At 38.0% G+C, this 25,617-nt stretch overlaps 1 protein-coding gene across 2 annotated transcripts in view; it reads right to left on the reverse strand.

Annotated features, from left to right (window-relative positions):
- Nucleotides 1-25,617, reverse strand: part of NCOA1 (nuclear receptor coactivator 1) — a 236,954-nt gene that overhangs the window by 69,790 nt on the left and 141,547 nt on the right. For both annotated transcript variants that reach the window (XM_029938200.1, XM_029938201.1), the window contains 3 exons: nt 16,538-16,643; nt 9,446-9,612; nt 2,923-3,020 (listed from right to left, as the gene is read on the reverse strand). In XM_029938200.1, coding sequence (XP_029794060.1) covers nt 2,923-3,020; nt 9,446-9,612; nt 16,538-16,626 — 354 coding nt within the window. In that variant the 5' untranslated portion in view covers nt 16,627-16,643. The remainder of the gene's footprint in view (nt 1-2,922; nt 3,021-9,445; nt 9,613-16,537; nt 16,644-25,617) is intronic.

Here is a 25,617-nt window from a genome sequence, read left to right on the forward strand (position 1 = left end):
AGAAGCTACAGTCACATATGCAGAGCTGTGAACAGGAGGCAGAGGAACTTAGATAACACAGGGAATGGACAATGAGGACAGCAAAAAACGGAGGAGTACCTCCTCTGCGGCAAACAACAAAGATCTGAATAAAGTCTAATACCACCACTCTCCCTTTAAATGTGAAGAAATCTCCTTCAGGATCTTCCTTCGTAATTCATGCTCCTTTACATTTAAAAGGGAGGGGGGTGGATGAGGAGGGAACTTCCAGTGTAGCGAAGTTCCTCATAGATGGTAGATATTCGCTTACTTTTCAGATCTGCACACCTTCCTCTGAGCAAGTCCCTCCACACCAATGTTGCCACAGAGAACTTTCTGTAATGACAGAGATTTTCTATATCTGCATGTCCAATAGTCACTAACCACATATGGGCACTGAGCACTTTAATTGTGGCTGGTGATGGGGCACCTGGGTGGCATAATCGGTTAAGTGTCCGACTTGGGCTGAGGTCATGATCTCGCGGTTCATGAGTTTGAGCCTCACGTCAGGCTCTGTGGTGACAGCTCAGAGCCTGCTTCAGATTCTGTGTCGCCCTCTGTCTCTGTCCCTCCCCTGCTTGCGCTCTGTGTGTCTCTCTCTCAAAAATAAATAAACATAAAAAATAAATGTGGCTGGTGAGACTGAAGCATATATATATTCTTTTTTTGAGAGAGAGAGAGAGAGAAACAGGTGAGCAAAAAAGAGGGGCAGGGAGAGAGAAAAAGAGGGTGGGAGGGAGAGAGAAAGAGACAGAGAAAATCTTAAGCAAACTCCATGCTCAGCGTGTAGCCCAACAAAAGGCTCAATGCCATGACCCTGAGATCATTAGCTGAGCCCAAATCAAGAGTTGGATGCTCAACAGACTGAGCCACTCAGGTGTTCCTGAAGCACTGAATTTTTAATTTTATTTAGCTTTAAATAGCCACGACTAACAGCTATCTTACCAAATAGTACAGCTCTAAACTCAGCCTTAATGAATCGACAGTCTTACGGTGGCTTTTCATCATTTCTCTTAGCTGCCGTGCATTAGACTCTATAAAGTTTGAGATGAGGATGGGGCCGGGGGATATAAAAGAAGGCACAGGAAAGATTGTCAATGGAGGTGATCTTGAAGTCTGTAAAAGTTAGTAATTCTATTTTGCAGTCTGTTTCACATTATTGTAGCCCATAAATAAAAATATTATTAGCTCCTTGAAGTCAAAACCTGAATATATTTCTATTCTTAGATTTTGGGATTTCTAACTTGATGTGCCTTTTCATATTTGAAAATGCTGTCCTAATGACATCCAATTCATGTGTGATGCTATGTTACAGCTTTCTTTTGATTCACGGTGATTTTTGGGGTAATAATTTCATCAGCTAAAAGAAATATTCCTACTTTGTTTTCTTTTTATACTAGTCTTGAAAGGATGTTTTCCTGTCATTTTCCTTTTATGCTAAAGCATCATGGACCTTTCTCACACGGCAATGGTGAACGTTTATATAAATCACAGTAGCGGTAGTAATAGTCTCTGTCTCGAGTTGTGCTACGTTCAGTTTGTTAATAATCCACTTGCTCTCCTTGTTGATCTCTGTGGTTTCTGAAGAATGTGAGGTGAAGCTAGGATTTCAATGATCATCATTTACCTAGAGGAACTCCACAAATCTCAAGAACCTGTGTATCTTGTACTTATCAGTATCTCAAAAGACATTGTATGCAGAAACTAAATTTAGTAAAATATGTAATGAATTGAAGGGAGTCCTGAGGCTAAGGCGCTAAGAAGACAGATAGAACCCACACAGGGAAGTTATGGAAAGACTAGCCTCCTGCAGGTGGAGAAGATGAGCAGTAAATGCTGCACTAGGTCAGGTCTCCAGGAAGGGCCCAAGTGCACCAAGCGGTGGGGTGGTGACAGAGGCCAAGCAGAGGGAAGAGATGGGGTGGACGTTGGAAATGAGCTGCGAGTGTTTTCTTCCTTTAATGTACTTTCCTCTAATAGCTTATATTTAAAAATTTCAGAATACAGAAAAGTTGACAGAATTCTGTAGTTAACATCTGTATGTGTGCCACCTAGATTCCACCATAAACATTTTTACTCTACTTGATACAATACTGTTTCCAAAACATGGTCATGTGCCATGAAGTCAATCTAAGAGGTTGTGAAGAGGGCATAAAAACAGCAGACTCTACCACATGTGGTTAGTCTCCCCTCCCCGGTTACATGCGTACACACACGCCCGGCTGGTAGTCGGTTCTACTCAGTTTCCATTTACTCTGTCGGGAATGAGTGTGTCCATACACACGTGTTCTTAAACATTCATGTGTGAGAGGGATCACTTAAGGTGATGAGCCTGCTTGGAAACAAAACATGTGTGTTGAAGACAAAGGGGGTGAAGGTTAGATAGGAGAAGCTGGGGTGAAAATTACACAGTAATTACGAAACAATTCAAGTTTAAAAGTTCTTCAAAAAGTTTGGTAGAGGGTTATTAAAACAGTAAGTTCTCACACAGTGTTTACATAAACATTAAAAAATTTTGGTCAGTTATCTTTTCAGGAAAACCCCTATTGAAATAAAGTTGAGGGATCCCTTACTCAAAAGTGAAATTCTACAGACATATAGATAGCACTAGTGAGCTAAATATTTCCAACTAGTCCAAACCACCCCAGAAACGAATGACTAAGCCGTCCAGTAGGCTTCAGTTTTCCATCTGACTATGTAGAATGCCTTTATGAAAGTTTCTCATATTCATAATTCACATTTCATTCTGAAATAGCAACAACTGTCAAAATAGGACAAAAAATAAAATACTTATTAAAGGTTCTTTAAAACTTACTTTGTTTTATAACTTATTAATTGGATGCAAGGTATAAAAGATAAAGAAAAAACCGAATTGTCTTAGAACAAATCAATGAGAGGAGCTACCTCTAACAGAAGGGGTCCCAAGGACTCCTTTTCTATCACTCCTTGACTGCTCGACGAGATGTCTGATTTCTGCACTTCATCATCAGTTGTTGATTTCTCTATAATAAAGAAACAAAAAGTCATGCTCCAAGAAGGGCTCATTTCCATATTGGCATAATTTAAGATTCAAATAACATTTACTTATTATCTAGGTGATATTTATTGATAACATTATTTAATCTTATTTATATTCACTTTATGGATGACAAAGTTGAGGGTCACAAAGATTAAGCAATATAACTAATAAGTGGCAGCAGGAGAATTTGAATTCCAACCTATCAAGTCCAGTGTTCTACCAACGGGGAAAATGGTATAAATGTAAAAGCCTTTTGAAAATGTCTACACCAGAAGTTTTAAAGAAATGAGGAACTGTAAAAGAATGATTTCCTCCAGTTTTCTTTTTCCTTTTCTGATTTGATCAACTGCCATTGAAAAGAGAGTGAAAAATGCTTTTTCCTCTGTGAGCCTGCATGAATTAGCTAACCTTTCACATTCATGTCATGATGATCTGATTGATAAAACTGTGTAACTGCTAAATGATCTGAAATTCTTTTGTGCAGTGATGTTGGAAAAGCCATCCATCATCTTAGAGCAGCACCATACTTAAATAAGTTTCCAATCTGTCAAACTAGTTAGTTAGTTAGCCAAAAACCAAATATGGTATCATTGAATACAGAGACTCATTTTTTTTACGTTAACATATAAAATATCTCAGGGGCACCTGGCTGGTTCAGTCAGTGGAACACGTGATCTTGATCTAGGGGTTGTTAAGTTTCAGCCCCATGGTGGGCATAGAGACTACTCACAAATAAAAAAATCTTTAAAAAAATTGAAATATTTCATGTAGTCCAAAAAATACAGAAAATGACACAGCATACATTTACATAGCCATCATTCATTTTTCATGGATGTTAACATTTGCTCCAGGTCCTTCCTTTTTTAAAAAATAAAATGTTGCAAACAGAACAGTCTGCTACCATTCCTTCTCCATCTCTTTTCAGAAATAACCAGTGTTCTGAGGGCAGTATAATTTCTAGACCTGTTTTTATTATTTAAATATATGTGGATGATTTTATGAACAACATATTACTGTTTTATTTACTTTTTAAATGTTTTTTTTTTTTTGAGACAGAGAGCACCAGTGGGGGAGTGGCACAGACAGAGGGGGACAGAGGACCCAAAGCAGGCTTCCCACTGACAGTGGCAAGGATTGTGAGATCATGACCTGAGCCGAAGTCGGACACTCAACTGCCTGAGCCACCCAGCCACCCTTACTGTTTTGTGTTTTAATGTTTACATAAGTATATATAGACTTTTCCAACTTACTTTTTCCACGCAATATTACGTTTGAGATTTAAGCACATTGATGTAGATCTGATTTATTCATCTAAAGTGGTTTATATCATGTGAATAACCCTCAGTTAATAGACTTCCTAATCCACTACTGACAGACCTTTGACTACCACACACAGTGCTGTAATAAACTATTTTTAGTACTTCCTCTTTTGTACATGTGTGAGTTTCCTTAGGGTAAATACTAAAAGTGAAGTTGCTGGATCATAGGGTCTGTGTATTTTCGACATTACTAAGTTTGACAAATTGCTCTCTAAAGAGAATGTACCACTAGTAATATTCAAGGGTTTTTGTTTTTATGCATCCTCACTGACAATTGATATTACAATTAAAAAAAACTTTTTTTTGTGCATCTATTGAGTGTAAAGTGTCATTTCAAATAGTATTTATAACAACAGCTTTACTGATTTACAATTCACATAGTATCCCATTCATGCACTACAAGCACATAATTCAGGGGTGCCTGGGTAGCTCAGAAGGTTAAGTGCCCTTCAGCACAGGCCATGATCTTGTGGTTTGTGAGTTCAAGCCCCATATTGGGCTGTATGCTGTCAGCACAGAGCTTCCTGTTCCCCTCTCTTTATGCCCCTTCCCCACTCACTCTCTCTCTCAAAAATAAAAATTAAAAAAAATAAAGCATTCAATTCAATGTTTTTTAGTGTATTCACAGAGTTATATAACCACTATCATAATAAATTTTAGAACATACTCATCAACTTAAAAAGAAACCTTGTACCCTTGAGCAGTCACTCTCATTTTCCCAATACCCCCAAGCCCTAGGCAACTGCCAATCTATGCTCTGTCTCTATGGATTTGCCTATTCTGGACATTTAATATAAATGGAGTCATACAGTATGTGGTCCTTTGTGACTGGCTTCTTTCACTTAGTATGCTCTCAAGGTTTATCCATATTGAAGCACTTATCAGTACTGCATTCCTTTTTTTCCTGCCAGATACTATTCCATTATATAAGTATACATACCTCATTTTACTTAACCATTGGTCAGCTGACAGATATATGGCTTGTTTCCACTTTTCAGCTACATGTGAATAATGCTGCTATGAACATTTGTGTGCAAGTTATTGTGTGGACACAGCTTTCCCTTGTCCTGGGTTTATACCTACAAATGGAATTGCTGGATGATACTGTGTCTCAATGTTTAACATTTTGTGGAACTACTGGCCTGCTTTCCAAAGTGGCTGCACAACTTTATTTCACATTCCTACCAGCAGTGTATGGGGGTTCCAATTTCTTCCATCCTTACCAACACTTGCCTGTCTTTTTGAGTACAGCCATCCTGGTACCTCACTGTGGTTTTGATTTGCATTTCTCTGATGGCTAATGATACCGATATATTTTTCCTTTGTTTATTATATGTCTTTGAGAAGTATTCAGTCAGAGCCTTTGCCCATTTACTAACTTGGTTATTTACCTTTTTATTATGGTATAGAAGTTTCTCATTTAGTTCTAAGAGGTACTTCCTTCATCAATCCATGTGTTTATAACATTAAGACAGGTTTTTATTTTTTAAACAAGTTTGTCAAAAAACACAAACCATCAAGTCCAAATAAATAACTATGTGTGAAAAGCAAAACATCTAAAATTTCAGGCAAAACCTAAGGTGGCTATGTGACCTAGTTTCTGGCTCAAGGAATGTGAAAAGAAGCGACATGCAATTTCTGGGTCTTGTCCTTAAAACGAAAGAAGCGTGCTTTCCCACCTTCTTCCTTCCCCTTCTTGTCAGCAGGGGTATGGACCGGGGAGCTGTGTTTAGCCAGATGGAAAATGGCAATACACTAGCAATGGTGCAGCAAAGAAGATGAAAGCAATCACAACCTCTGACACATACCTAGATCATCTTGTTAAAGCCACTGTACTTTGGATCTCTTGTTATAGCACCCTAGCTTATATCTTAACTAAGACATTCCGTGTTTCTCAATCCCGTGTTTATTTGCTGCATCTTGATTATGTCCGTGATAGACATAATCTGTTGGCATGCTATCATGAAAAGTAAGACTTGAACTTACTCACATCAACCTTCTACCCACACATTTCTCCCTCCTCCCAGCCTCCTAATATAGTTACAATTTTTAGAGCAATCAGTATTTAATATCTGTGTTACTGTGGCTACATAAATACAGTTCACAAATGAGACAAGGTGCGTGCTATCATGTTTACATTTCTCGTATTTTGTGTTTGGTTTTTTTTTTTTTTTTTTTGAGTTTACCTCATCCCTAAACTGCTCCCCAGAGCTCAAAACTTCCTCTCAATTGAGTCGGTCTTCTGAGTCTCTGTTCCATTTTTTCCCCCATGGAAATATTCCTCCTGGAGACCTCTATCTACTTGCTCCACCTGGGACTGGCTACGTTTTAGGTTGATGCACAAGTGTATACCTTTCTTCTGTTAAAATTCCATGGTTTCCCTGGATTAAGATCCTATGCCTTTCTTTCTTGGTTTGCTACCGTGGTTTTGAAAGATACTTCTGAAAAAAGTATACAGAAGGTAACTTTTGAACTGAAGCTTCGAATGTCTGAAAATGTCTTTATTTTGCACTCATACCTCATTTCGATTCACACGGAATTCCGGGTTTAGAATTCTCAGGGCACCTGGGAGCTCAGGTGGTTAAGCGTTTGCCTCTTGGTTTTGGCTCAGGTCGTGATCTCACGGTTTGTGAGTTTGACCCCCACATCGGGTTCTGTGCTGGCGGCATGGAGCCTGCTTGAGATTCTCTCACCCCCCTCCCTTTCTTCCTCCCCTTCCCCTGCTCGTGTGCACGCTCTCTCTCTCTCAAAACAGATAAATAAACGTTTTTAAAGAAATGAATTTCCATTCAGTATTGTTATTCAGAAATCTGGATACACGCTGAATCTGGTGTATGTTATTTTTTTCTTTCTCTTGTATTTTTCTCTCTGGTGTCTGAAAATTGTGCATTGGTGTGAGGATTTTTTTTTCCTTTCTTTTTTATTCATTGTGCTGGGCATGAGTGCTTTCAATCTGGAAACCCACATCTTTATAATTCTGAGAAGCGTTTTGTTTTCGTTTTGTATCACTACTCTAATAATTTCCTCCCTTCTATTTGGTGTGTTCTCTTTTTCTGAAATTAATCATGCAACACCTCCTGAACTACTCCTATACACTTCCCATCTTTCCCTTGTCTTCCACTATTTGTCTTTTTATTTTACTTTCTTTTTTTTAATTTTTAAAAATGCTTTTTATTTATTTTTGAGAGACAGAGAGAGGCAGCACAAGCAGGGGAGGGTCAGAGAGAGAGGGAGATACAGAATCCGAAGCAGGCTCCAGGCTCTGAGCTAGCTGTCAGCACAGAGTCTGACGTGGGGCTCGAACCTACAAACTGTGAGATCATGACTTGAGCCAAAGCCGGACGCTTAACGAACTTGAGCCACCCAGGCGCCCCTTATTTTACTTTCTAAGGGATTTCTTCACATTATCTTTAAACTCTTAAAATATCTATTCAACAAATATTCACTGAAAGTCTACTGTGTAGCCAGGAACTGTTTTAGGTATGCGGACACAATGACAAACAAACAAAAATCCTCACCCTCATGGAGCTCTAGTGGGAGTAAGCAGACAGTAAACAAATACAACATGTAATATATTAGTTACTGTAAAAACATTGTGGGGAAAATAAATCAAGGAAGTTGTGGAGAATGTGTGTGTATTAGATAGGATAATTACGGACAAGTTCATAGAGAAGAAGTATTTGAACAAAGACATTAAAGAAGTTGAGGGAATGAGCCTTGTGTACATTTGGGAAAGAACATTCCAGACAAAGGGAAGAGAAAGTGTAAAGACCTGAGGCAGAATGTGCCTAGAATGGTCAGGTAGAGGGTATGAGGAGGCAAAGAGTAGAAAACAAAGTAAAGAGGTAAAGTTTATTTCAGCTATCCTGATTTAAGTTCCAAAAGTTATTTGGTGTTTTGAAGGTTTTATTTTAAAGCATCTTATTATCGTTTCATAGTTGAAATATCTTCCTTTTTGTCTCTGAGGGACTGGTTGATGGTTTGAAATTTTCTTCTGCCCCCTGCGCTATCTCTACTTTTTCTGAGTTCCCTTTGTTCCTGTTTGCTTGATTTTTTTCTCTTTTACTTTACAGACTTTGCTCAAATATGTGGATTTTTACTTGTATTAAAGAGTGAGGTACTAAAATGCTGACCGGCGGCTGTGTGAATAGAGGGGGCAAGACAGGGAATGGGTTTTGTCATGTGGGGATCATTCCCAACTGTCAGTGTCTGTTGTCTTTTCCTTTGGACCCTCAGGGTCCCCAGAGGGGTCCTCCCGCCTCTAGCAGGAGGCAGCGAGGAGACAGAGCCACTGCTGGCTCTCCCCTTTGGAGACTTAAAATACCAGTTTCTCCTGTCTGCCCCCTCAGCTGGACTATCCACTTTCCAGCTTATAAAATCAAAATCCTATGACTTTAATCATTATAAATATATTTGTTTATAATCTTTTCACACTGCTGCTATTCATCTGAAGTTCTTTCAGGTCTATTCCTTCTGTTCGTTATTTGTGCTCCTACTTACTGTAGATTGTTCTCTCATTTGTTATATAATTTTTTTTAGCATAAAGTCACCCTCTGAAGCACTTTTTCTTTGGTAATGCCAAGGGGCCAGGTGGGAGAGTTTTCTTCCAAAGTACTCTGCCTTTGTGTCTGCTTTAATTCTTTGCCAAGGGTTTTGCAGTCTGGGGTCTCCAGTGAATATGGACAGTATAAATATGAATCATAAAATGAAGTCAGGGTGTTCTCAGCGTAGACTGTTTCCCACGCCCAGAGCCCAGGCAGAGACACGCTGATTATTCAGATGGAGGATGTCTCGCCATAGCTTTGGGTCTGACCCCACAGCCTAGGTCTCCTGACTCAGTTCCCTGAGATACCAGGTTCCATAACCTCCCTCAAGGCAACAAGTGTTCAAGTTAAACTAATAAGCCAGGGTTTTGTAACAAGAAGCCTCTCAGATTCATTTTCTAAAATAAAGACCATCTAAACAAAAAAGTCTCTTTAATAATATTATGAAATTCAATGCAATTTCTTAATAATAAAAATAATAAAATCACATATTATAAAGGTCTTCAAAACAAAGCATACAGCAATGGTTTTTGTTTTTGTTTTACCTTGTTCCATTCTCTTCATAAGCTGTATCTGATCGACTGTCTTCTTCAAAATCTTGCATTTGTCTGGCTTTACACTCAAACTGTCAATGTCACTGATGTTGGCAGACAGTAACTCAGCTAGCTCTTCTAAATATTTATTTTCTTGTTCCCTGCGTCTCTTTTCAGTGCTGTTACACAAAGAAAAACCAGTTAGTGTACATTTCTACCACTATACTTCCTTCTTTGATCAAGTACTTAATATTTACATATTTACAGAGATCCGTAATTTTATCCAGAACATAAAGTCAGAATTTGAAAACAACTTAAATTCATAATACAAAAGTGCAGAGAACAATTCTGGCCAAAAATACATAAAGAGACTGAGTGCCATCATATATGCATTTCCTCAATGATATAAATACATAAAATATTTCCCAACAAATGTTAGATTTTAAAGGGAAGCAGATAGTACTTATACTAGTTGCATTTGGAATTTACTTTATATTCTAAATAATAATTCCTTGAAGTAGAAAATCTGATTTTTCAAATAACTTTATTAAAAATTAAGTAGTACAGACTATACTAGAGATTAAATAAGTTATACTTGGAAATCTGATAAACTTTCATATAATAATTTTTTTTGTTACTGAAAGAAATCTGATAAGCACTTGATTCTCATCATAATTAGACCAGTAGTTGGTCCTCATCAAAAAGAAAAGAGCATCCATCCAAAAAATAAAAGAAAACGAATAATAATCAGTTATTAGAGACAAAGGTACAGAGAATATGTCTTTTGTATACAACTTCATTCTACAAAAAGACCTCTATTTATAAGTTCTCATAAATATGATAAATAAAATCAATTTTGATTGATCTAGAAGCAAAATTATGAGAATAAAGGATAACAGTGCAACCAGCTAGCACTTTACATCCATCCAAGTGTACTGAATGGATATTGTTCAGTTTTATTTTCCAGTCTTTACCCCTCATTTTAATTAGCCAGATCATCAGGCCACTTGTTTTACGCAATACATACAAAGATAGTGAAATATTACTTTGAAATGAATTTTTCCAAAGATTGATCACAAATAACTCTTTGTTTTAGAAGCAAAAATCAAAATCATCTGGAATAATGGTAGAAAAAAGAGGGAAAGATCAGTTGCTTTTTAAAAAGCTCATAATTGGCAACAACTAAAATAGCACTTACTTTTCATAATACAAAACTACAAAAGCAATAGCATTTCCATAACAACATAGTCAGTTGAAATGAACCAAGTCAACCAATCAAATATATTTAACCACATAAAACAAAATACTACAAAATGGTACACATTCCAGAACAAAACCAAATTTTGAAACTTTAACAACCACCCTTTGTCTTTATCTTCAAAACCTTTCATTATTAAGGAATTAGTCCCATTTTACTTAGTAAAACTGTATCTTACAATTTCCACACAAAGTACACGCAGCAAGGTATTCTGACAACCCTCACATGAAGGCACTGAAAACAAGGCATGAAGACAATGAGTAAAGCACACATTTTGGTGTTGCAAGGTTTCAGAGAACTCCATCTCTGCAACTTGACAGTGTTTTAGAAGACACGTGATATTACCTTAGAGAAACTAAGTCATACTAGACTTATTTTGTAGATTCAGTCTAAAGTATGATCTGTTTAAATCTAGGGGTCTAGATTCTAACATGAGTAAATTGGATTCACACAGTGGAACTCCAAAATCTGCTTCTGACATTAAGTTTTACACAAAACTGAAGTGCCTGACACCACTGTAGAGTTAAAGAAAGTGCTAGAATGGCAGGATAGACAGAGAGGTGACAGAAGAAGCAAGAAGCTAAAAATAATGAAATGCTGAGGTATCTATAAAATGACTTAAGAAGGAGACTAGGAAAAGCACCACAAAACAAAGGAACTTATAAGCAAGGACAGAAAATGAGAGCAGACATATTCAAATAAAGCGAAAACGGAAGGAGGGGTGGACATGATAAAAAAAACATTCTACCTTACTGGAAAAGAAGGCACCTTTATTACTCTGGCCACCTACATTTCTCTTCTCACCAGCCCACTTGACTCCCATGGACATTGCACACATGCTAGTTAATCACGCTATGAATGAACTCATGTATTTTTTTCCTTCAGCTTAGTAGTTTTTCAACAAATGGCCCTAAACTGATTATATACCAGATAGCCACGTACTATGTCCTGGGAATCCAGAGGCAAATTAGATGTAGTCCTAATTGGTGTGAGAATAAAGAGAAGGAGTCATTACGACACTATGTGACAAGACTGTAATACCGCAAAGTTCATCCAGAACACACCTACACCTAGGGAATGAGATGACCAAACCTAGGGGCCAGGGAGGCAGACTAACCACCCAGTTTTTTCAAAGGTGTAAAATGAGAATGAAAAGATCAAGTTAAAGGATCTGTAAGTAGTTCAGTATGGCTGAACTATAGATAAGAAACAGAAGGGCAAGAGATGAGTTCCAAGCCACATATACCATGATAAAGAGCATGATGTATTGCTCAAAAGCACAAGTTCAAATTTCTTTAGTCATTTTCAGCTATGTAACCCTGGACAAGTTACTTCACGGCTATTTAACTTCTCTAAGCTTGAATTTCTTTATCTGCAAAACAGGGGTGATGACATTAATTATCTCTTAGAATTTTGTGAAAATTAAAAAAGATGTTATAGGTAAAATGTTTGGCAAAGTTGCTGGCATATACTATTAGTTCAATAGATGTTACCTAGTGTCATCGTTTTGGCTATGATTATTTTTTTCTGGGCAAAGGGAAGCCCAGAGGGTTTAAGAAGTAGAATGAGTGGCATGACCAGATTTGTAAGCTCCCTGAAGATAGAAAACATGACTCACTTTGCTTATATCCTTATATCGTCATGCACACCATGCTGGTTGAATAGTAGGCACTAAATAAAGCACTTGTTGAGCTGACTTAGAAATGTTAAACAAGCACAAGGCATAGCTACCCAGCATTAGGAGACTGGCATTTTAATCTCTATTCTCTTAGTAGAGTTAAGGAATGGAGAAGAGGGAACAGGAAGAGATAGGAGGCATCAATTACTAAGAAACTCTATCAGGGCTCTTGTACAAAGGGCAATACCTGGAAGCCTAACATTTTCTTTATGATTAACAAGCTCACAATCTGTTTAAAGAGACGGCAGATAATAACAAAACCAAAAGAAGTATTACAAGGTGGTATTCATGCATAAACTCAATCGGTTTCAAAATCACAGTTTTACTTTACTATATCAAAAAAATCAATTGAAACTGAACCCCATGCGTACAAACCTGAAGAAGGGAATGTTTTCAAATATTTTGAAAGTAAACATACAAAGATTATTATCTCTAAAACATCTAAGAAGAAAAAATATATTAACTTCTTGCTATTTGTAATGACATGATTATGTATGTATAAAAAAATCAAAGAAGATCTACAGATAAACCATAAAACAAGTAAGAGAATTTAGAACAAGGGATGTATATGAGATCAATAATCCCAAATAATTAGCATTCCTGTTAAAAGCTGTCAGTCAGAAGATCCAATAGATAAAATAATTCCACTTTCAAAAGCAATCAAAAATCTGTGGTACCCTGGAATATATCTAACTAAAGATGGGCTAATTGTTCAAAGGGGAAAATTCTGAAGGACTACTAAAACATAACGAAGACCTGAATAAGTGAACAGCCTTTATGGTCATAAATAACAACACTTAGGAATCTGGAGTCTGGAAAATAAAAAATGTCAATTTTCCTCCAATTTAATCTATAAACATAAATGACGTTCTAATCCAAATTCCAGGAATATTTTTCTTTAGGAGAAACTTAAAAATCTTATTTAAAAATCTGAATGGACAATGGGGCACCTGGGTAGCTCAGTTGGTTAAGTGTCTGACTTCGGCTCAGGTAATGATCTCATGGTTTGTGGGTTCAAGCCCCACGTCGGGCTCTGTGCTGACGGCTTGGAGCCTAGAGCCTGCTTCACATTCTGTGTCTCCTTCTCTCTCTCTGCCCCTCCCCCACTCACATTCTGTCTCTCTCTCTCTCTCTCTCTCTCTCTTAAAAATAAACATTAAAAATTAAATATATATATATGTGTGTAACAGCACAAAAGCAGGGAAAGAATAGGGCCATAATCACTTACGTTTTACATGGGAAAAAATAAAATTAGGTCCCCGCATCATATCACACACAAAAGTAAATTCTAGATTCATTAAAATTCTATACATATTAAAAGAAAATACGAAAAATACATTGAAGGCCTTGAAGCAGAGGGGAAAAAAAGTCTTAAACAAGACCTCCAAAAGCTTGACACATGAGAACTGAAGGTTCCAAGGTACGTCAACAGATTTCCAAGACAGTTAAACAGACCAGAAGAAGATACTTACATCAAATATAAGCCAAAAAGAGTAGTATGTAGAAAATTAAAAATAACTTATAAATAAAAAGGAAAAGGAAAACAACCCAGTAGGAATATGGGCAAACAATATACCCAGGAAATTCACAGAAGAGGAAAATCAAAATCAAAATCAGTTTATCTAGTTTTCAGTGAAATATAGTTGAAACTGTAACCTCACACTCATCAGATTGGCAGGCTTAAAGTAAGAAGAGGACAGTGTGGGTAAGGGTGTGAGGATGCAGTAGTGACCTAGTTACCATAAACTCTTATGTATCAAGTAGGAGGTGTGGAAACTGATACTACATTGTATGTTAACTAACTTGAATTTAAATAGAAAACAAGCAAAAATAAAGTAAGGAGGTACATATGAAGATGTTCCTTCGCTGCAGTGCTAGCCCAAAATTTTTAACAGAAAGGCTGTTTATCTATACAGGGAATGTCAACCTATAGGGAAATGGATTATTCAAATGGGGGTACATTCCTGTCATACAACATTTAATAAAAACGTGATACAACTGAATCTGTATATATTTATATCTCATGCTGAAAAAACTATACTGTAGAAAAATATATACAGTACACAGTATTATATATTATGTGTATTTATAAATATTCTATATTACTCATCAATTCTTATATATATATAATTATTAAAAATGGAGAAATTAGGGGCACCTGGGTGGCTCAGTTGGTTAAATGTCCAACTTTGGCTCAGGTCATGATCTCATGGTTTGTGGGTTCAAGCCCCATATCGGGCTCTGTGCTGACAGCTCAGAGCCTAGAGCTTGCTTCAGATTCTGTGTCTCCCTCTCTCTCTGTCTCTCTCCCACTCATGCTCTGTTTCTCATGTTCTGTTCAATAAGTAAACATTAAAAAAATTTAAAAATAAAATAAATGGAGAAATTAATTGCAGACAAATGAATTTAATACTTAATCATTTTACTACCTTACTCAAACAAGACTATAAAAATATGATAAAATATTTTAAAATACTAAAGCAATACCACAAAATATGAACAATTATATTTGATGAGTATATAGTTTCTTAGTTTCTATTCTTATATAGATTTCAAAAATTTCCCCCAATAAAAAATTAAATCCAAAAAAATCAACAGTTTTATTTATTCTTTTTTTTTTTAATGTTTACTTATTTTTTGAGAGAGAGAGAGTGAAAGCACAAGCATGGCCAGGGCAGAGAGAGAGGGGCACAGAGGATTCGAAACAGACTCTGCGCTGACAGCAGGGAAGGAGACTGATGCGGGGCTCAAACTCCCAAACTGTGAGATCATGACCAGAGCTGAAGTCGGATGCCTGACTGAGCCATCCAGACGCTATTTATTCTTAAGTTTTCCTTCAAAAATGACTGACTTTATATACAGATTAAACAAGAACATTAACCATGACAACACAAATATGGATTGTATCTTGATATCAACATTCTTCTGAGCATTTGGACACTTACCTGTGGATATGAATACTTAAGTTATGCTCTCTCTAGGACAGTTCTTTTAATTGATTTAACTTTTCTGTCTCTAGACGGGAGCCCTGGCACTTACTCTCTTGTTAAAATCCTTCCTTTATCCCCCAGGAGACAGAAGCATGTAATCCAGTGACAAAAATCTTCTGCCACTTCACTCTATAGATTAGTGACTATCAACAGGGCCATACTGCTTTCCCCATCCTGGGAAACACTGACAGGCATTCGACAATGTTTCACGGCATTTTTGGTAGTCACAACTGATGTGACATTTTGGTGGTTATAACTGATAGAAAGATGCTGCTGGCCTCTAGTGTGGCCTCTATCAGGGATATTGCTACACATCCTGCAACACACAGGATAAGCTCCCTCAACAAAGAGTCACCTGCCTGACAATGTCAACGGTGTGAGGCTGAGGAAGCTTCGTCTGGATCCTAGAGGCTGAATGGAATAGGACCCCCCACTCTTCTCACAGGTGGGAAGCTGCTTTTCTGATGCGATTGAGTTTCCTTCTCTATCTGGCATTTGTTAGAATCTCCTGAGCAGTAATTTCCCTTTTACCCTATTTAAGGTGATCATAATCCCTATGATATACAAATATTTAATTTTGCAAATAGGCATTCTTTAAATTCCTAATGTTAATATTATAAAAATAATGATATTTCTTAGTTCTATTAACATAATGTTCTAAGATAGCAGTTAAAGCTATACAATGGACTTATTTATTCACTTGACAAATATTTACTATGTCCTTACTATATATAAGCCACACACTATGCTACAAACTAGGGATAAAACAGCAAGAACAGACGTGGTCCTTATCAAACGGCAGCCTAAGCATGTAGTAGGAAAATTCATGAAATAACCACATGAACTAGTAAAAACCTGAAATTATGGATCAGAGCTATAAACATACATGTGAGACAGATGCAGGATTGGGGAAGACTTAACATAATAGTTATGGAAGTAAGAGAAGGCTCCTTTTAAGGTGGTAAGGTCTAAGGGGGCATGCGAGGAATCTAGAGGGAGCAAGCTAGATTGTGGGAGCAGCATGTGTAAAAGCCCTGGGGAAACAAGAAAACATGGTGAGTATAAGGGACTCAAAAAAGACCAGAAGACTTGGAGCAGATGGAACATGAACTCTTACATGGCCATGAAAATGAAAAAGAAGCTCCCCTACATATAGACTAAGAAAAGAGTATTCCTACCTTGATGCCAGTGTGTCACATGGCGATCCTTTCCTCTTATGTGAGTCTGGGTTAGCAGGGTCGGATGAACTGTCCCCAAGGCCACTCATGTTGAAAAACTTCACACCTAAAAAGGAAGGACAACAATAGGAAATCTACTCTGGTGACCTTTTTAATCACAGGAGAGGAGGAAGCTCCCTTATGTTAGAAGGTATCTAAACATTGTTGGGTCTCTGTAAATAGCTAATTACAGCCATCATAAAAGTATCCCCATCTATACGGAGTCATCAGCTATTCAGTGTTTCTATACTTCCTTTTCTGTATTTGTAAAACAAAACAAATTTCATCAATTAAGATGAAAGTATTATTAGAATAATGAAATAGATACTGAATTGTTTTTCAGAGAAAAAAATCACTTTCAGATGTTTCTAAGAAGAATGCATAACAGGGAGTCAGAGAAATTCTTTCTTAAGTGTATTTATTTTAGATTATACTTTGAAAAGCACTTGAAACAAGTTTTACTCATAAGGTTTGGGATTTTACATTGCTAAGAAAATAAATAATACATTTACGATTAAAGTTGAAGCAACGATTTGGATTTGGTATGCACCAACTCTGAATTCTATACTCCTAACCTTGTGTTTATGTGGTCAGGCGACAAAGATCAAATGTTTAGTCTATGTTAGGATCTTGGTATAGATGCCAGAGAACACAAAGTCATTGCCCTGCGCACGCCAGCCAGGTCCCTCTCACACGCTGTGCCAGGTCGTGACTACACTCACAGGTCCACTCTGACGTGTCTCTGTCAACCACTCTCTCTGTGGAATCCCTAATAAAACTCCGAGTCCTATTCCTGGGCTTCCAGTCATGACCGCCTTTTATATATTATTAGTGCCAAACAACATACCTCCTCCATTTGTTTTCACTCCATCTACCCTTGAAAAAGGAAAGAAAATTCTTGCTAAATAGGAAAAACCTTTAACTTTTCCTTAAATTATAAAATGATTAACCCACAGCAATGACAGCTGTGCTTATAAAGCTTATTATAAAGAATGCTGAGACCCATAAGAATTTCTCCCATGGTTTTAATCAATATATGTGAATAAATCCTTTTTCTCTAGTCCTGAAACTTTCTGTCTCTAGCCTTGTCCTATCTCAATACCAAAGACTGTTGGTTCCCCCTTTACTGTGTATAAATAATAAGTAAAATTCTAATCATGAGTTTATTTATGGCATGTAAAAAAAGGGGGCACATTTTGAATTTCTCCCATTTGAGAAGTGCGGTTCATAAAAATCTCCAACACCTAGGACTGCAGTCTTGTAATTACTTTTTACTTTTCTCTTTTCTTCCTCATTGCTATTTAGTACCCCTGTCCTGTCAATTCTTCCTTAATAAAAGATCCTAGGTTGTCCCCTCCTTTTTATCCTCAGATATAGTTATGATTCTAGCTGGAACCCAGTGTTTCATTGTGGGTTAATGCAAGGTCCACGGGTCTGGCTTCTCAATTCCAGTCACTCTCACTTCTAATCTGTCCTATAAACAGTACCTAAACCATTCCTGCTCAAATGTCATTTCCAAGATCTCAGTTCCCCAGGAGGAATCACACGGATCCCCCCACTGGAGCCTGGTGGTTGAACGCATGGGCTGTGGGGTCAGAAAGGCCTTAAGTTTACATCCTGGCTTAACCACTCTCTGCTTATTCTTGAGCAAAGTGTGTCATCTCCTTAAACCTAATTCCTCATCTGTAACACAGGATAATAATTACCTTCACCCACCTTCAGATCTGCTGTAAAGACTGAACGAAACAGTGCATGTAAAGAGCAGAGTGCCGTTCCTGGAGATGCTGACTTGTTATTATCTTCTCTTTAGACAGAGAGCTCCAGGAGGACCTGGTGTTCGCTCGTGGATAACTCATCCCAAATCTTATTGAGAAGTACAATGCATGCTTTTCATCCTTTCATTTGTTAGTATTCAATATAAGCAAACTATTATTACTATTATTATTATTATTATTACTATTATTATTATTATTATTATTTTACTGGACTACTGGAGAAGCATTTGAAATAGTTAACCTTCTGAAATACTGTCACCCATTGGCTTCTGTGATCCCACACTTCCTTCATTTACTTAACAAATAAATCAAGCATCTATCATGTATCAGGAACTGTGCTAAAAGCTGAGCAAATAAATGGACAGCAAAATAGAGGTCCCTGCCCTCATGGAGCGGAAGACATAACAAATAAGACACACAAGTAATATATAATTTTAAACTGTGATGAAAGTTACAAAGGAAAAGAATGGGGTTCATAGAGAGAAGCAACAGAAGAGACCTAATTTTAATTGGGGCCCTCTCCAAAGAAGTGATGTGTAAGTTAAACCTGAGTAGAATCTCTGTGGTTTTCTTCTGATCTTACTCTAAGTACTTTCTGCCCAATTTTGGGGGGTCAGAATTCTTCATGGTTCTAATGTCCAAGGCCTCTTTTTCCTCTCAGACTATATACATTATCTTGGGGTGATTCTACTCACTCAGCCTGGTTTTAAAGCATTTCCCTATGCTGATTATCCCTGAATCTCTACCTCTAGCTCAGATCTCTTGGGTCTCAGACCCATAATCCAATTCCTCACCAGATATCTCCATCCAGATGTCACACAGGCACTTCAAATTCAACTTTCCAAACCGAACTTAACTTCACCTCATCTATTTCTTCTCTGAGTTGGTATGCTGGAGTCTTCCAACCTCCTCTCGTATCCCACATGCAAGCAGACACCAAGATTTGTCAACTTTTATTTCCTAAATATTTCCCCAGTCCATCCCTTCTTCATATTCTCCTCTCATCACCTCTTGCTGGACCATTTTCCTTTTTTTAAATGTTTATTTATTTATTCTGAGAGAGAGAAAGAGAGAGAGACAGAGAGAGAATATGAGAGGTGGCGGGGCAGAGAGAGAGAGAGAGAGAGGAGAGAGAAAGAATCCTAGGCAGGCTGGTAAGTAAAATTTATAAAAATCACTGTCCTCATCCTCACAGAGGTTCATTCTATTGTAAGGAAGAGAGAGAATAAATAAAATTAAAAAAGTAAATTACAGAGTATAATAGAAGGTGCTGTGTGTCACAGAGAAAAATCAGACAAAAGTAGAGGCGTGAGTGTGTGGAAGGGAGGGGACAGCAACTTTAAGCAACACAGTTATTAGAAGAGGCAACACTGAGAAGGTGAGGTAAGAGCAAAGACTTGAAGGTGGTGCAGGAAGGGGGCAGGATCCAAGGGAAGAAGGCTCCCGGCAGGGGCAACGGGAAGGGCTGCAAGGCCTCAAGGCTGGAGCTTCAAACAATGCTTTTTTGCAAAACATGAAAGGGATCGGTGTCGTCAGAACCAGGGAGTGAGGGAGCAGATGAACTCAGAAAGAGCACAGAAGGCTACATCCTGTAAGGTACAAAAACCATTTTAAAGATTTTAGCTTTACTCTGACTGAATTAGGCAACCGGTGGAGGGTTAAGAACAGAGGAACGACGAGATCTGATTTTCATTGTAAGACTTCTGCTATAAAGGGTAAGTATAATCTTTCTCATTTCAGTAATTTGGTATTTAAGTTTCCAACTGCTAACTGGATTTTTTCATTTGGATATCCCACTGTCTCCTCAAACTCTATGTGTATAAAATATGCTGGATGTTCACGTTCCAGGCTTCTATTAATGATGAATAAATGAGATGAGCTGCACTGTGGAGTAATGTCATCATAAAAAAATACTTGTTAAATCTCTTGTGCTGGGGGGACAGGAAGGACCCACGATAAGGAAAATCATTACAATAATTACAAGGTGGACAACCTCAATGCAAAGGCAAACAGGCCAGACAACAATCACCACAACAAAACAGATGTCAAAAGATCCGACATGTTTGTATCTCTTCTTAAACCGAAACACAAAATAAGAATCATCTAAGTGATACAGTACTGTAATCTGTACATGTTTGTATCTCTTCTTAAACCAAACACAAAATAAGAATCATCTAAGTGTGTAGTACTGTAATCTGTACATGTTTGTATCTCTTCTTAAACCAAACACAAAATAAGAATCATCTAAGTGTGTAGTACTGTAAACAACTGCTCTCTTCTTTCCTAAGAAACCCAGAGAGGCATAAAGACGTTATCATAGAGTCAAATATCACAGAAGCAGCCACCTCATTCTATATTCACAGAGAAATAAAATGTAGTGTTTTTAAATGTATTAATACAAATAATGTAATTATGCAATAACCTTTACAGTAATGGAGCATTATTCTAAACTTTTCAACAGAAATAAAAATAAAAGAGAGCAGAAAATGAAGGGGGGAGACAATGAAAGAAAAGACTTTGGAGTTTGCTAAACCAAAAGAAAGGAACTAGCTAATTCCTATCTCATGCTCAGGGGCCACTTCTTACTTCCTTATCTGCTCATCTTTTGCCTCCAAAGATATTAGGTTATACCTGAGAATTTACCCATTTGGAATCTTACAGACTCTCAAAATAGAAAGGGCAATATACTATACTTATTATACTATGCTGTGTTATACTATACTTTACTATACTATACTATGTGCTAAGTTATAATTCTCTTGTTTGTCTTCCATCGTAGATTATGAACTCAAAGACAATTACTAGATCTTTTTACCATATATCCAGTATCTAACATAATGCCTAAAAGATACAGAAGCTAAGATAGGCGATGCATTAGAAGTGATTAAGTTATTTAGCTAATATGACATATAAAAATTTAAAGGATATTTAAGATATTTTATGGTTAATATATTTCCTGGAATCATTCATAAAGCTTTGGAATTCTTTCTTGTAAGTGAAAGAATGAGCTTACATGAAACCTTTTTTACCCGATTTTCAATGGGGGCCAGGGGGAATCCTATCCTCTTGATCCAGAAATTGGATCTTTGGTAAAAATATACTGTTTAGGAAAAACCTCCAACAAATATTTCATAGTACTATAAAAGACATAAAGTCATGTTACAGTGATATAAGTGTAAACATAAATAATATAATCTTGCAGACTGAATAATCTTGAGCAACAAATAAATCTAGACTGAAAACAAGATTACCATACTGTGCTCCCCTCAGACTACTGGCTAGAGATCGACATCGTCTAAATTTATCCAAGATTCTGGGGCTGAGGCAACGTTAGACAATAACTCAACAGCAGTCAGACAGGCGGGCCTACCAAAATAAGAGGCAACAGTGAGAAGCTAGGAGAGGGTCACCAACAATTCGCTGATGATATGATTCTGGTATTAACTGCTTTCTATTTACAAAACACAATATACAGATACCGGAATGCAAATCCCCTGATGAGTGAAAACTATTACAGCTGTTCTATTTGCGGAATGGCTTTATATTTGCCAGTAAGGGCACTTCAATATGGTTCATTAAGAAAAGAAATGTTGGTTTCAGGAAACCAATTTGCATATCACGTTTTAAAAGAGGTAAGGTTTCTAAGTCAAAGTACCCTGTTGATTGAAAAAGAGTTGCTATGTTACACTCAAACAACCTCATCCAATCTGGAGAACAGTTTTGGGAATTAGACACCACATCTCTCTCAAACCAAACAGGTGAGGCTGAAGAAATAGGGCAGTGTTTTCTATTTCAGTTGAACTGTAAAGTTCTAGAACATAAGAAATCTGTCACTCATCGCCCAGATTTAGCTGAGAACCACATAATTTGAAAACTAAGTAACAACATGTTAGTAAACAACTCTAATAATAAACTTTAAATGCTTAGCAGGCAATCACCACAAAGCAGCACAGACATGACTGAGAGGGACATCTGAGGGCCAAACCTCTCCAACCTGACAGCTGTACGAAAAGAATCACACAGGAAAATCATGGCAAACAAAAAGCTCCTGCAGTGGGCAATTGCCATAAAAAATATTTCCAGACTAGCATCTTCAGACACCCAAGTTTCTCTATAAGAAGTTTTCAATTTTTCTCATCTTTTCATTGCAATGTCAATTGAAATCTTTCTTAGGTGATAAAGTATTAGGATTTACATCGCCCTTTTTATGGCTGAATAATTTTCCATTGTTTGGATATACCACATTTTGTTTATCCATCAGTTGATGACCATTAGGTTTTTCCATTTGCAGTCTATTTAGCAAAAATGATTCTATGATCATTTATATGCACAAATGTGAACATGCCTTCAATTTTCTTGGTATTTTGGAGTGGAACTACTAAGTCATAATGCAACTCTCTTTAGCTTTTTGAGAAACTGCCAAACTGTCTTCCACAGTGGCTACAGCAATGTATAAGCATTCCAACTTCTCCACAATTTCACCAAAACCTGTTATTCTGTTTTGCAATTTTAATTTTAGTCATCTTAGGAGATATGAAATGGTATCTCATGACAGTTTTGATTTACACTGATTTCCCTAATCATTAATGACATCTTTTCATGTGCTTCCTGGTCATTTGTATAACTTCTCTGGACAAATGTCTATTCAGGTTCTTTGCCGGTTTTTAAATTGGGTTATTGGTCTTTATTTGTGAAGCCATGGGAGTTTTATATTAGGGTCCTAAGCCTCTAGCAGATACATAATTTGCAAACATTTTCCTTATGAACAGTTTTTACTTTTGATGAAATCCAATTTATCTATTTTATACTTGTTTAGCAAGTACAATGCCTGGACTTCCTTAAAGACAGTTTCTACTGTGTAGATACTATACTTTCTTATTTCTTGGAATCCCTCCTAGTTTCCTGTTAAAAACCAGATATTTTGAAGCAAATGCCAAAACAAAGATTTCCTTAAAAGTCTGGAAACAAAAAGTCTCTCTGACTCTACAAAGCCAGAGACCAAAACTCAGAAGGTGGCCAGCCCTGGCTCAGAGAAGAACCCCTACCCCAGTAGGTCTCTGCCATAAATGGCCTGCCAGTATCTGAACTCTTATGCCCAGGAATAAAAAACAAAAGCAAAGAAATGGATTCAAAGCAATGAACTCTTCATTTTTTTCTCATTTCATTGGTTCTATAAAACATCAGATTTTTCTTAAAAGGTTTTTTAGGAGCCAAGATGGCAGAGAGGAAGGGAGCTCTGTAAACTTCGTCTGCCCCATCTATCAAACTGAGAAGGACCTTACTCTCATCTGCAAGAGCAGAAGGAGAAAATACGGAATCCAGAAAGAAGACGACCTCAAGGATACCTGAGTGAGTGAGTGAGTGCGAACTGGGGAGATTGGAAAATGGGCCAGCCCGAGATGGGCAGGGGAGGTGGGTGCCCCAGCCCAACGCAAGGCAAGCGCGGAGACTGAGAGACAAAGGGAAGAGACAGAGAGACTGAACACGCTCACAGTACTGTCTCTGGAGAAGAGATAAAGAACGCTTAACCGCGCCTGGAGAGAGAAGCTCACTCCATAGATAACTGCTGGGCAGCCTGAATCCCGAACCCAGGCGGCACAAGGGAAAGAACAGCTTCCAGCCCTGCGCCATCTCTGCAGGGAGTCAGTGGCCACGGCAGCAGCGGTGTCAGGGGCACTCACTTCAACCTCGGTTTTGGGAGTGGGAGCACACACCTCATTTCCACTGTGCATCTCGCCCCCAGCATTGGCCGCTGAATCCCGAATCCCGGGTGCCAACAGGGAAAAACTATCCCCCACCTCTGCGATCCCAGCAAGGAGTTGGCTGCAGTGGAGTCCTGGGCGCACTCAAGCTGCAGGAGCTCCCAGTTCATTTCCTGCAGCTCCCGGCGCCTCCGGCAACAGCTGCACACTCATTCCTCCCCCAACGCGATCAACAGCTGCACACTCATTCCTCCCCCAACGCGATCACGATCCCGGCTGGGGGTTGGGTCTGTGACAGTGCGCGCTTCACCTCCTGCTGCACATCTTGCCTCAGGCAGGGGCAGCTGAAATCCCTGCCGGAGCCAAGACAAACCGATTCCTCCCCCTAAGAAGCCAGCCACCAAAGCAAATACATCTCATCTATGGTAGCATAAAAGTGCATGGACTGGAACTTTGAACCGAGGCGGGCCTGGAAAATATAACTAGGCTCAACCACAGCACAAGGAGATCAGACTCATTAGAGTGGGCTACAGTTCACAGTTCAGTGAGCTAGGTGTGCCGCCTATCTAATCTCTGCAGACACCAAGGCGGAGCCTCTGAGAGCAGCCTCTGAGACCTACCAAACCAAACCAGGCCTATCCACAATCTTTCTCTTTTTTTCTTCATTTTTTTTCTTTTCCTCTTTTTCTGTACGTATTTTTTATTACTTTTTTTACTTAAATTTTTAAAAATTTTTACTCCTTATTTTCCATTCTCCTTCCTCCCTTTTTTTACCTTCTTGCAATCCAGATATATTCTCCTATATCTCATCCCTACCTCTCCCCTCAACTGGTCATACACTTTTAGACTGTCCACTGTCCTTTGTTGTCTCTGACCCCCTTCCTTTTCTTTTCCTTTTTTTTTCTTTTCTTCTTCTCTTCTTTTTGTCTCTTTCCTTTCCATTTTCTTTCTTTTCTTTCCCCCTTTTAATGTGTTTGTTTGTTTGATTTGTCTGTGCGTTTGTTTGTTACTGTTCCCTCTGTGTTTGTCTGTCTGTTTTCCTTCTAAGGGCTACACCAAGAAACAAGCCAAAGTGTGCAAGACAGCGAGTCCCAAATATTGCTGAGTAGGGAAATAAAATATTCAAAGGCACAACAAGAGAAACTGAGAGACACCATTAAAAGAATATTTCCTGAAATGACAGGCCCTAGACAGTCAATTAGCCTCCTTTAACAGGTGCACAGTGTACAACGAGCTTTCTAAAGGTGAAAAGAGACAGACAACTAACAAAAATGACAAAACGAAGGAACTCTCCCCTGAAGAACCTCCAGGAGAAAGTCACAGCCACAGAACTGCTCAAGGCAGATCTAGACAACATACCGGATCAAGAATTTTAAAAACTTGTCATAAAATTAATCACTGGGGTTGAGAAAAGCATCAAAGAATCAACTGAGACAATGACTAGGCACTTTGAAAATAGGTGTGATGAGTTAAAAAAGGCTATAGATGAGGTGAATAACAAACTAGAGGCAGCCACCTCAAGGATTGACAAGGCTGAGAGAAGAATAGGTGAATTAGAAGATAT

The sequence above is a fragment of the Suricata suricatta genome, chromosome 4 (assembly GCF_006229205.1).
Source record: "Suricata suricatta isolate VVHF042 chromosome 4, meerkat_22Aug2017_6uvM2_HiC, whole genome shotgun sequence".
Taxonomy (NCBI): Eukaryota; Metazoa; Chordata; class Mammalia; order Carnivora; family Herpestidae; genus Suricata; species Suricata suricatta.